General features: G+C 39.6%; 1 protein-coding gene across 2 annotated transcripts in view; it reads left to right on the plus strand.

Annotated features, from left to right (window-relative positions):
• The window catches only part of LOC126273102 (dynein intermediate chain 2, ciliary), a 305,511-nt gene that overhangs the window by 48,951 nt on the left and 244,401 nt on the right, over positions 1-12,159 (plus strand). Inside the window, exon 2 of one of the 2 annotated variants that reach the window (XM_049976535.1) lies at positions 3,557-3,709. The exons of the other annotated variant lie outside the window; for it this stretch is intronic. Within the exon in view, the coding sequence (XP_049832492.1) occupies positions 3,557-3,709 (153 nt within the window). The remainder of the gene's footprint in view (positions 1-3,556; positions 3,710-12,159) is intronic. 2 annotated transcript variants of the gene reach the window in all.

The following is a 12,159-nucleotide window of genomic DNA, read 5'->3' on the forward strand; positions in this document are numbered from 1 at the left end:
CGTCCTCTGTTAGAATATTGCTGCGCGGTGTGGGATCCTTACCAGGTGGGATTGACGGAGGACATCGAGAGGGTGCAAAGAAGGGCAGCTCGTTTTGTATTATCGCGTTATAGGGGAGAGAGTGTGGCAGATATGATACACGAGTTGGGATGGAAGTCATTACAGCATAGACGTTTTTCGTCGCGGCGAGACCTTTTTACGAAATTTCAGTCACCAACTTTCTCTTCCGAATGCGAAAATATTTTGTTGAGCCCAACCTACATAGGTAGGAATGATCATCAAAATAAAATAAGAGAAATCAGAGCTCGAACAGAAAGGTTTAGGTGTTCGTTTTTCCCGCTCGCTGTTCGGGGGTGGAATCGTAGAGAGATAGTATGATTGTGGTTCGATGAACCCTCTGCCAAGCACTTAAATGTGAATTGCAGAGTAGTCATGTAGATGTAGATGTAGATGTAGAAACCTTTCTGTTAAAAAACCAGAATGGGTGTTTAAAACTATTAAATTGGCTAAAATAGTAGGTTATAAAGTATAGGGCTAGAACAATGGACGTATAAATTATGAAAGATGTAAAGATCTTGTAGTTACAGAAGGAGGATTATGTATAGGACCTAGAACTGCATGTAGTGTCCTTAAATAATGATTTTTTTTTAAAACAATGGAAGTATAAAACCGTTAAAAATATAAAATTTGAAAGCCTCTTCCAATTGTCCACCTCACTGAAGTACACATATGACCAGCAGCTCCAAACACCAAAAAGAGACAGTGGCAGCATATCGGGTCACAAACCATCCTAGCAGTAGGCCAGTGTGCAGATTGGCTTCCATACATACTTCAAAACTGCACATCATATAGTAACACCATACAGAAGCAAATGCAATTAACGATAACTGTCACACCCTGTTTCCTGCAACTTTAATTGCTGTACATAGCTTCACTTTTATAATTTATTATTTTATACGTTTAGTGTTCTGTACTGCCAGTGTTTTTAAACATTTATGATATTTAATGGCACATCATACAATTCTAGGTCGTATACATGGTTCCACTTTTGTAATTTTACAATCTTTTTATGTCTTTCACTATTTATACATTAACTGTGCTAGCCATATACTTTTAATATTTCGATGGCAAAATTTTATATGATTTTATTTTCTACGCTTTCAGAGTAAGGACCTTATGGTTTTATACTTTCAAAGTTTCACATTTTTATTACTTTATTTTACTAATTCAGCTTTTGCTGATTTAGTTCCACTGTTATGATCTACTATTTTATCCCATTTTACAGTTTACATGTACGTTCTAGTTTTTCAACATATGGTTTTTTACATAATTAACTTTTTGAAATTTTAATATAAGATCCTACTGTGTTAAATGCATAGCACCCCTGCCACTATTCCTCTCTCCTTTCTCCCTTGCATTCTTTCCCTGCTGTCTATCCCTCTCACTCCAGTTTATAATTTTGTGCCATTTACATTTTACATATCCATTGTTCTACATTATTAGTATTTTAACAAGAATTTTACAGAATTACACATTCTATAATTTTATCAAAACTCCAACAACGGAAAATTCAGGATGGAATGTAACAGTATTATGATATGGATAGTTGTTACTCATCATATAGGGGAGATGCTGAGTCGCAGACAGGCACAATGAAAGGACTGTCAGAAAATGAGCTTTTAGGCAACGCGGCTTTCATTGGAGGTAGAACATGCACATTCACACACAACACACATACACAGACACACATACTGTTCACCCACACAGACGACTGCAGTCTCTGGCTACTGAGACTCATTTTCTGACAGTCCTTTAGCTGTGCCTATCTGCAACTCAGCATCTCCGCAGTATGGTGCGTAACAAGTACCCTTTTCATAGTATTTTTAGCAAAACTTTTGTTAAAGTCATGACATCACCACCACCCACTCCCCCAACTTCCTTGCCGCTCCCCCTCAACCAGCATCATTCCATCCCCCTCTCCCCTCTTCCGTACCTCCAACATGTACTTATTTAAAACGTTGACCACAGCTGCAGAACACAGTGCTCTGATTTGTGGTTCTGAATAGACAATATGGATTGCTGGCGCAACTATTCAGGTAAATTCATTTATGTACAATAATTTTTTTTTTGCTACTTATTGTAAAATATTAGATTGTATGCATTTAGTTTTACTTTGTTTATGATCTGAAGATGATCCTGTGTGATCAGAACAAATATCTAATAAAAAATGTGCAACTGAGACTGTGCAATAAATGAGAATTACCTTCAATATCTGTTATTTGCCAGACAATTTATGAGGGCATGCTGAAAAGTAATGCCTCCAATTGTTTTATTCTGTTCTCAATAACGGATGAGGTGTCACATGTCATACATGTCACTTGATCGACATTTTTGCTGAACAAGTTGCAACCCTCTGCCACTAGAGGGCTCTGAATTGTAGTATGTAACATGTTATTGTGTGACATAACTACGTCGGTGAGAAAATTGAAAATTCTGGAAACTGAAAGCACCAATTCAAAGAGTTTGTCCATACATGAGCCTCCCCCCCTCCCCCCTCCTTCAGCATGACATTGCCAGAACACACACAAGTGCTACAAACCTCTGCAACAATCTGATACCTTGAGTTCATTGTCATTGATCATTTTCCATACAGTCCAGACTTGGCCCCATACAATTTTTATCTGTTTCCAAAACTTAAAAAAGGCCTTTGCAGACTCACTTTGGTAGCGTCAAATAGGTGCAAGCTGAGGTGAGGTTGAGGCTCCATTAACAAATCAGAAAATTCTACTGTGATGGTATCAGCAAACTGGTCCCTTATTGCTAGAAATATGTTCATCACCAAGTTGACTGTTGAGAAATAAATGTGCAGACATGAACAATAAAGTTTGTTTTATTTAAGAATGTGCAAGAGTTTTCACATAAAAATTTCAGAGGCATTACTTTTCACACAGCCTCATACTTTTGTTCTTTATTATATCTCTCAAATTAGATGTTTCTTACATTCTTGAACACAGAGTTTGTCTGTGCCAGTGTGTAGATGCCTGAAAGCTTGCAGAAACTGTATAATTATTGGATTTATATTGTATAACTCAAGGATTTATATGCAATGTTTCCTTTTGTGGACAGGTGTGTATGGATTCAGCTGAGTAGCTATGCACACTTCCAAGGTGCTTTAATTCGATAGAAGTAAAGCACACCGTTAATATCCAAATTAATATGCTGCCAAGTAACTAATGCTTGTCGATAGTATATATTCAATAGAGATATAACAAAAATGCACAAAAAATAAATGTAGCAGCACATTATTATTGTAATTTTATTGACCATATATGTTTAAACATTGAGATGGAATCGACAAATTAAAGACACCATAAATATAGAAGTAGCTGCATTTATTAGTACTCACTGTTAAAATGTTGCAAGACTTCAGTGACACAACTTAGTTATCAGTTGTACTTAAACTATCAGTTTTGAAATGCAAAGTGAGCTCTTTTTTCCCCCTGATTGAGAATAATTGTTTTGTAATCACTAATTAAATGAGATTGATTTTCTACAGACACAGTCCAAACTAATAAAAGTACAATCAGGTTCAGCAATTGGAACAGCTAAACGAACAGATCAAGCTGGAGGGGCAAATGGGGACGATGTTGAATGCTCACGAGTGAAACTGTGTGCCAGGCCAGATGATCAGCTGGACCTTTCTGAACAGGTAAAGTTTAAATCTAACTTGCTGCAAGCTTCTGTTTTGTTATACTATTAGTTTTTTATAGGCATCCCTGTTAATTTGATATTGAAGAATTTTTTAAGCGGAAGGAAGTATCAGTCATGACAAGTAAGTGACAGAAGCACTTGCACTAATACCGTGTTATGTGTTTTCTGTTTAAAACAGTGAAGTGTTTGAATTTGTTTTGCTTACAGTGAACATTTCATTCCTCTGCCAGCTAAAATGTCATTGTTTTCTAACAATATATAAGGAAACTTGCAGTTTAATTTATATTGTTCCTTGAAATTTTGCGCAAATTTTAGTCAGTTACTGACAACTGCCATTTCACCGGATATTTCATGGAACAATCTATGCACCAAAGAAATTTTAAATTTCATATATTTATATTTTTTCTTTATTTTTTCACTTTTATTTTTTATCACTCAATTAATTCTACAGCTGTATACTTACTCTTCAAATCACTGCACTACCAGGGCATAAGATACCTCACTATCACTGCCATGTACCTTTCCCCCTACCTCCCTCCTACCTTTCCACCTATAGTCTGTAGTGAGTTGTCTTTAGTCTTCTGTGCATTTCTGAAGCTAACTTTGTAACTAAGATCTCTAGGCAACGTGTTACTGAAATATTTTATAGCAATAAATACTTGAAATTTTATTCACATATGTTATTTTACTGAATGGCAGCTTTCTTTCTTCAAGTTAAGTGAGTGTCTGTATTAAACTAAACTCTCAACTCAACCAAAAAATCTAGCACAAATTATAATTTTTTTTTCAACTTCTGAAGGCTAACTGGATGTGACTTCTTGCATTTTGTTACAATTTTCTGGTGTTGTGACTTCACTGTGTACAGCATCGTCACCCACAAAGAACCTCAGGGAGCTTCTGTTGATATTCACTAAACCGTTTTTGGCCGATTTCATCTCTGATCATACAGTTTAAGAGTGAATGTGATATATTTCAAAGTTTGCTGAAAAAATATGTTTTGAAGTTCCACATGACACCTCTCCAAAACTACAATATTTTGATTTGCTACAGACCTCTCTAAATGAGAGTATTTGTGAAAATATCATAACAAAAGGAAAAATTGAAAAATTGCAATAAAAAACCAACTGTGATGGGGATCTGAATTTATTTTAAATAAATGCTTTGTTCCCAATACTATGAGATATGATTAATAAAAATGCACTTCTGACCTTTTCTCATTTTTCTTTTTGGAAAAATAAACTACAAAAATTTGTAAGTTTTTGTGAATTTCAAAATTGTTTTGAAAATATATATAGTCACAGGATGTTAACTGTCTTGAGAAATTATAAAGTGGAAAGACTGCTAACTGTCAGCTATGACATTAATGCCAGAAATTCTTAAACTGTCAAAATATTTGTACATAAAATGAAAGAATCTGAAATTATTGGCTACTTAAAAATTATTTTCACCAAAAATCCCCATCATAAATGTTCTAAAACTTTCATGGTATGTTAGTTGGTCAATGTACTTAGGGAATATACAGTCAGAGTGGGCAGTACTTGTCTGTACAAAATGCGAGAAATTTTTAGGTCAAGGTCAAAACATCATGGACACTCAAATATTTAAATTGATCACTGATTTTAAGTAAATATCATGCAAAATTGGTATTTCTGAAGCAAAATAACTACTTTACAGCATTTTAAGTGAGTGGGGAAAACAATTCATATTTTTGTTCGAAAGCATTTTATAACAAAAATGAGATAAGTAGATTACAAATTATTATCATCTTCTGTCATGGTTTTACTTCAGTTTCTTTGAATGAAAATTGCCTACAATGTAACAATTAACACTGCACTGTTGAAAAGTATGCTTCTCATTAAATTTGTATAGCCGAGCTGGATTTGGCCAGGGAAAAGGATGAGTCAACAAAAGCAGTACCTGGGAAATGGGAACTGCACACTGATATTTTGATGATGGCCCTTGAAAACATTAGCAGGACCATGAGGTGTCATAAAGGAGATGATTATTACAATCCACTGCCCTACATGGAAACGAATCATTCTAGCACTACTATAGACCAAATAATAATTAGCTCCAAAACAAAATATAAATCAGTTGTAATTAAAGCTGGACTGGCAGACCATCATGCTCTGGCTATAAGCTTTTGTGTAAACACTAATCCATCCTATAATTATATGAGGAAGACAACACACATGGGCAGAACTTTCAGTAATGCTGCTGTACAAACATTCCAAATTATCTCCATCTAGAATCATGGAAGCTAGTGTATGGCACAGAAAATATTTCTAAGTTTCGGACATTCATGAATATATTTAAATATTATTTTGATCTTGCTTTTCCATTGAAAGCCAAAACAACCCAAACCACTAGATACAACAAGTGGATTACTAGTGGTAAAGGAAGTTTTGTGTTAGAAAACGGTATCTACACAGCTCTGGAGTTTGATAGTTACTTAAAAAAATATAAATATATCTTAAATAAAATAATAAATGAGGCAAAGAAACGAGACAATGACAAATACATAGAAAATGCTTCAAACAGAACCAGAGCAGTCTGGATAGTTGTAAGGAAAGAAACCCAATCTGATAAAAATAGAGTTAATAATATTGCATTGAAGTCTGGCTTGGAAAACATTAATAACCCAGAGGAAGTAGCTAATATGTTTAATAACTATTTTATAAATGTTACATAGAAACTACTACAACAGACATCCAATAGAACACAGAACACAGAAACAGGGAAAAAGGTCTCAAGCAAATCAATGTTTCTATAACCAATAAATGTAGAAGAGGTTCAGATTACACTAAAAAGTCTCAAAATGACACACACTGCAGGCGTAGATGATATACCTGATTTGATTATAAAGAAATGTGGGGACTTGATTATTGAGCCCTTAACACACCTGTTGTGACTCGCTGATCTTTCAAAGTGCCGCTGCGCAGTTACATGCATCCTCTGCATGTGGCCCTGTCTGCCAGCCATGCAGCAGCAGCGCCACCTAAGCGGCCAGCCAGCCAGCGGCCGCTAGACTCGGACTCAGTTATGATTTGACTGTTAAAATGACACACGTCTTACTCTGTTTACTTGCTCTGTGATTTCATGTATTGCATTGTCCTTGAAATATATTTGTACAGCTTGAAGTTATAACAATTGACGACGAGGTAGTGAATTTTTCTTTTTCATCGTTGACCCACATGTTTCCATGGCTACTTTAGAGCAACTATTGCAAGGTCTTATAGAACAGCAAACACTTCTCACAAATGCGATTCATGATTTCGGCACGGCATCAAATGCAGGACGTCTCTCATTGTCTCTACCTCGTTTTTCGTCCTTACGATGAGACGGCGGAAGACTGGTCTGATTACGAAAAATGTCTTCGACAGCACATCTTGGCATTACATGTCACGGATGACCAAACGTGTAAGTCTCTGTTCCTTTCATGGATTTCACCTCAAATGTATCGGTTGTTGTCGCAATTGGCTCCTTTGAAAGATCCTGCGTCTTTGTCCTTTGCTGAAATGTGCTCACTTCTGTCCGTTTATTTTCAAAAGCATATGCATGTGGTAGCCTCTTGTGTTGCCTTTTATCATTGTCAATAACAATCAAATCAATCCTATCGCACTTGGGCTGCTGAACTTCACGGCCTCAATAGAAAGTGACAATTTGTTACTGAATTTCACGAAGAATCCTATGCCGATTCCATGGTATGGGATGCTATTATCCGGTCGGCACCCGACAAAGAAGTTGGGCAACATGCCCTTCAGTTGGCAAATCCGACTCTAGATGAAGTCCTATCCATCGCTCAGTCTTTTGAAATTTCTCGCACCACTGGAGCGCAAATAGACGCATGGGGTGACGTCAGGGAAATAGAACCTCTGTGCGCTGTTTACGAAGCGTGTGGTGTGTCCCTGCAGGCCATTGTGGCCGCAATATGCTCCCAAGCGCAGCCTCGGCCTAACCGTAAACAAACCTCTAAGAAACTGCAGCAAAACCCCTGGCAACTTCCTTCATGTCCGCAGTATTTTACAAAACATTCACGAGAGGATTGTCCACAGCATTGGGCTGTGTGTCACAAATGCAAAAAAAAAAGGGCCATGTGTCATCCGTTTGCAAATCCGACTGCATACATGATGTTCATGAACATGGCACTGATTCTGATTCTGTGTTGTCTGTCAATTGTACTTCTTCCCTTTCAGGGAAGTTATTCCTCACTGTCCAAATACTTGGTTGAGATGTTCACATGCAGGTGGATACTCATTCCGCTGCCACTATCATCAGTTCTCAGACGTATCTTCAGTTGGTTTCTCCAATCCTGTCACCTGTCACTAGGCAATTACGGACTTACACAATAAACAGAAGATTTCTCTCTTGGGACAATTTGATGCTGAAGTGTCTTACAAATCTTTCATTCGCACTGTTCCCCTATTTGTGGTCGACCATAGTAACACGGAGAATCTTTTTGGTTTCGACGCTTTTCGCGTTTTTGGGTTCTCCATAGATGACTCTGTCAACATCGTCTCTGATGCTAGTCCTAATGCTCAAACGGATTCCTTGTCAATGACATTTTCGTCCCTTTTTTTTCTCCTGGTTTAGGCCGTGCAAACGACTTTGAAGCTCATATCACGCTCAAACCCACTGCTCGGCCAAAGTTTTTTCGGGCTCGGCCCATTCCTGTGGCCCTTCATGATCAGGTCAAATGGGAGCTGGATCGTCTCACTGCTTCAGGGGTCATGCTTCCTGTCACTTCCAGTAGGTGGTCCTCTCCTGTCGTTGTCGTTGCTAAGCCAAATGGTGCTATTCGTCTCTGGGGCAATTTCAAGGCCACTGTAAATGCTCAATGCGTTATCGACACTTACCCTATGCCTCGAACTGAAGAATTGTTCACTAAACTTGCTGGAGGCCAGTATTTTTATAAACTTGACCTGTCAGAAGCTTATCATCAACTTCGTCTCGAGGCTGCTTCCTGGCAGTTTGTAGTCCTTAACACGCCTTTTGGCCTCTATCAATACCAACGATTGCCACTCGGGGTTGCCAGCACCCCTGCTCTCTTTCAGCGATTCTTGAAACAATTGTTTCTCACTGTCCCTGGGTGTATAAATTACATGGACAACATTGTTGTCACTGGCTGCACCACTGAAGAACATCTTCAGAATCTCTGCACACTTTTAATGTCCTACAGACTGCCGGTCTTAAGTGTAATCTTCAGAAATCAAATTTTTTTCAGGCATATATCACATACTTGGGGTTTCAACTCTCTTGGCATTCCCAAATTGAAAAAGTAGCTTTGGTCATTATTTATGCTCTTCATAAGTTTGGTGTTTTTCTCTATGGATCCAAATTTCATCTTGTTACGGATCAAAAATCACTTGTTTCCTTGTTTCATCCATCAACGTCACTTCCCGACAAGGCTGGACACCGCCTCCAGTGTTGGGCTCTTTACTTGTCTCGTTTCAATTATGAGATTCATTTCTGGCTGACGGCTCAACATGCGAATGCTGATGCAATGTCTCACCTCCCCGTGGGTCCTGATCTGGCATTCAATAGGGACGAACTCTTGTTTTTTCACCTGGATGTTGCCGAGCAGTGGGTTGTGGATGGGTTCCCCATCACTGGGGACCGGCTGGTGGCTGCTACGGGTTCTGACACTACCTTTTACCGGGTTTTACGCTGTATTCAGAAAGGTTGGCCAGATCGTCCGTCCACTAAGACTTCTGATCCGTTGCGGAACTACTATGCTTTGCGTTACTGCCTCAAGGCTAGGGGTGGTGTTATCCTCCTTTCCACCAAAAATGCTTCGCCGTGTGTTGTGGTACCTGCGTCTTTGCATGCTTTGGTCTTGCGCCTCCTTCACCAAGGACAATGGGGTGTCTCTCGTACAAAATCTCTGGCGTGCCGTCATGTGTACTGAACCGGCATTGACTCTGAAATCACACACATGGTCACTGCTGCGGCACTTGTGCGTCACAGGCTGCTGCCCCGAAGTCATTTTTGTCACCGTGGCCTTCGCCTGAGAAACCCTGGGAGCGTATTCATGCTGACTTTGCGGGACACTTTTTAGGTACTTATTGGCTTCTCGTTATTGATGCCTACTCTAACTTCCCTTTCATTGTCCGTTGCTTGTCGCCTACAACCGCAGCAACCACCAATGCTCTAGCTCGCATTTTCTCTTTGGAAGGCCTTCCCTCTACTCTTGTTACTGAAAATGGAGCACAATTTGCCTCTTTCGACTTTGCAGATTTTTGTGCCCATCACGGCATCATGCATGTCACGGCCCCTCCATTCCATCCACAGTCAAACGGTGAGGCTGAACAACTGGTCCGCACATTTAAGGCTCAGATGAGGAAACTCCTGACTTCTTCTGCTGCTGATGATGCGCTTCTCCAATTTCTGGGTTCTTACCGTTTCACCTCCATGGGCGACCACAGCCCGGCTGAGCTCTTACATGGCCGACAGCCCCGCATGCTACTTCATCTTCTGAGGCTTTCCACCTCATGGCCGCAGGTGCCTTCACGTGGCCAGTTCACCGCCGTCGACCTTGTATGGGTACGGGGATATGGCAGGCAGCCAAAATGGAGTCCTGGTCGCATCTTACAACACTGTGGCCGACGCCGGTATGAAATCCAGACAGACACGGGTGTCACAGCGCGTCATTCGGACCAGCTTCGGCCTCGTGTGCTGGCAACACCTGTTCCGGATGCCGCTACACCACCTTCAGCTCTACCTGATGCTCGTGATCCTGGAATCTCTCATTATTCACAACGCAGTCTTCTCACCATCATATCGGTGCCAGCACAAGAACTGACGTCAACAGGAGACGTGCCCATGCAGGAACCAGGTGACCACCATCTGTTGGAGAAACTCTACTTGCCTCCTTCTCTTACGGATGTGAACACATCGCCCATGTCTCCTGTTATAACAACCATTATCATCGGGGACACTTCCGTCCGTATGAGAAGCCTCCTCCTTGAGACTTTACGGCCAGTCAAACAACACTTATGGATGTTAGCAATCTACAGGCCACCTCCATCAAGACCTGTGCAAAAACGTCAAAGGGGGAAAAGTGTTGTGACTCGCTGATCTTTCAAAGTGCCGCTGCGCAGTTACACGCATCCTCTACATGCGGCACTGTCTGCCAGCCATGCAGCAGCAGCACCACCTAAGCGGCTAGCCAGCCATCAGCCGCTAGTCTCGGACTCAGTTATGACTTGACTGTTAAAGTGACACATGTCTTACTCTGTTTACTTGATATGTGACTTTCATGTATTGTGTCGTCCTTGAAATATATTTGTTCAATTTTGAAGTTATAACATCACTTATGTAACCTATCTTTTACTACAGGAACTTTTCCTTCAAGTTTGAAATTAGCAAAAGTAAAGAAGGTGTACAAGAAAGGAAACAAAGACGATATTTCCAACTACAGACTATTGGCACTTCTGTCTGTTTCCTCAAACATATTAGAAAGGCTCTCCAATAAGAGACTAACAGACTTCTTGGAGAATAATGGCATTCTGCCAGAATCTCAACATGTATTTAGAGCAAACCATTCAACCTAATCAGCTGTTCACTCCTTTCTGTTAGAGGCACTGATAGCATTAGACAGCAAAAAACTTACCATGGGCATAGTTTTAGATTTGTCAAAGGCATTTGCACCATAAATCATGACAAACTGCTACATAAGCTAGAAAATCTTGACATTAGGTTCAAAATGGTGCAAATGCACAATGGGACTTAACATCTGAGGTCATCATCCCCCTAGACTTAGAACTACTTAAACCTAACTAACCTAAGGACATCACACACATCCATGCCCGAGGCAGGATTCGAACCTGCGACTGTAGCAGCAATGTGGTTCCAGACTGAAGCGCCTAGAACTGCTTGGTCACAATGGCCAGCTTTGACATTAGGGGAACAGCTTACAACTGGCTCAGCTCTTATCTTAAGAAGAAGGAACAATATGTGGAAATAGATCAGGAAAGGGATAATGCCATTAGGAAATATAATTTCAAACTACTGAATGTTAAATAAGGAGTGCCAGAAGGATCAGTAATGGGTCCTGTTCTGTTCTTACTACATGTAAATGACCTAAACATAAGCAATGACACCAGTAAAATATTTCAATTTGCTGATGATACAAGCGTTTTAATTACAGGAAAATCAGTAGAAACTCTTGTAAAAAACATAAGAGAAGCCACTGACAGGCTAACATGTTACTTTGATAACAATGACTTAATAATAAACACTGGAAAAACTGTAGCTATGGATATACACACAGCACAAACAGAAAATCTGGTATCACCCAATCTAGAGCTATTTGGACCGACAATTATCAAAAGAGCCTGTACCAAATTTCTTGGACTCTATGTGCAAGACAACATGAAATGGAAAGCACATATTGAGCAAATGAACAAAAAATTAAGTACTTCTTGTTCTGTGTTGCGTACATTAAAA

This window comes from Schistocerca gregaria, chromosome 5, assembly GCF_023897955.1.
Source record: "Schistocerca gregaria isolate iqSchGreg1 chromosome 5, iqSchGreg1.2, whole genome shotgun sequence".
NCBI classification, from domain to species: Eukaryota; Metazoa; Arthropoda; class Insecta; order Orthoptera; family Acrididae; genus Schistocerca; species Schistocerca gregaria.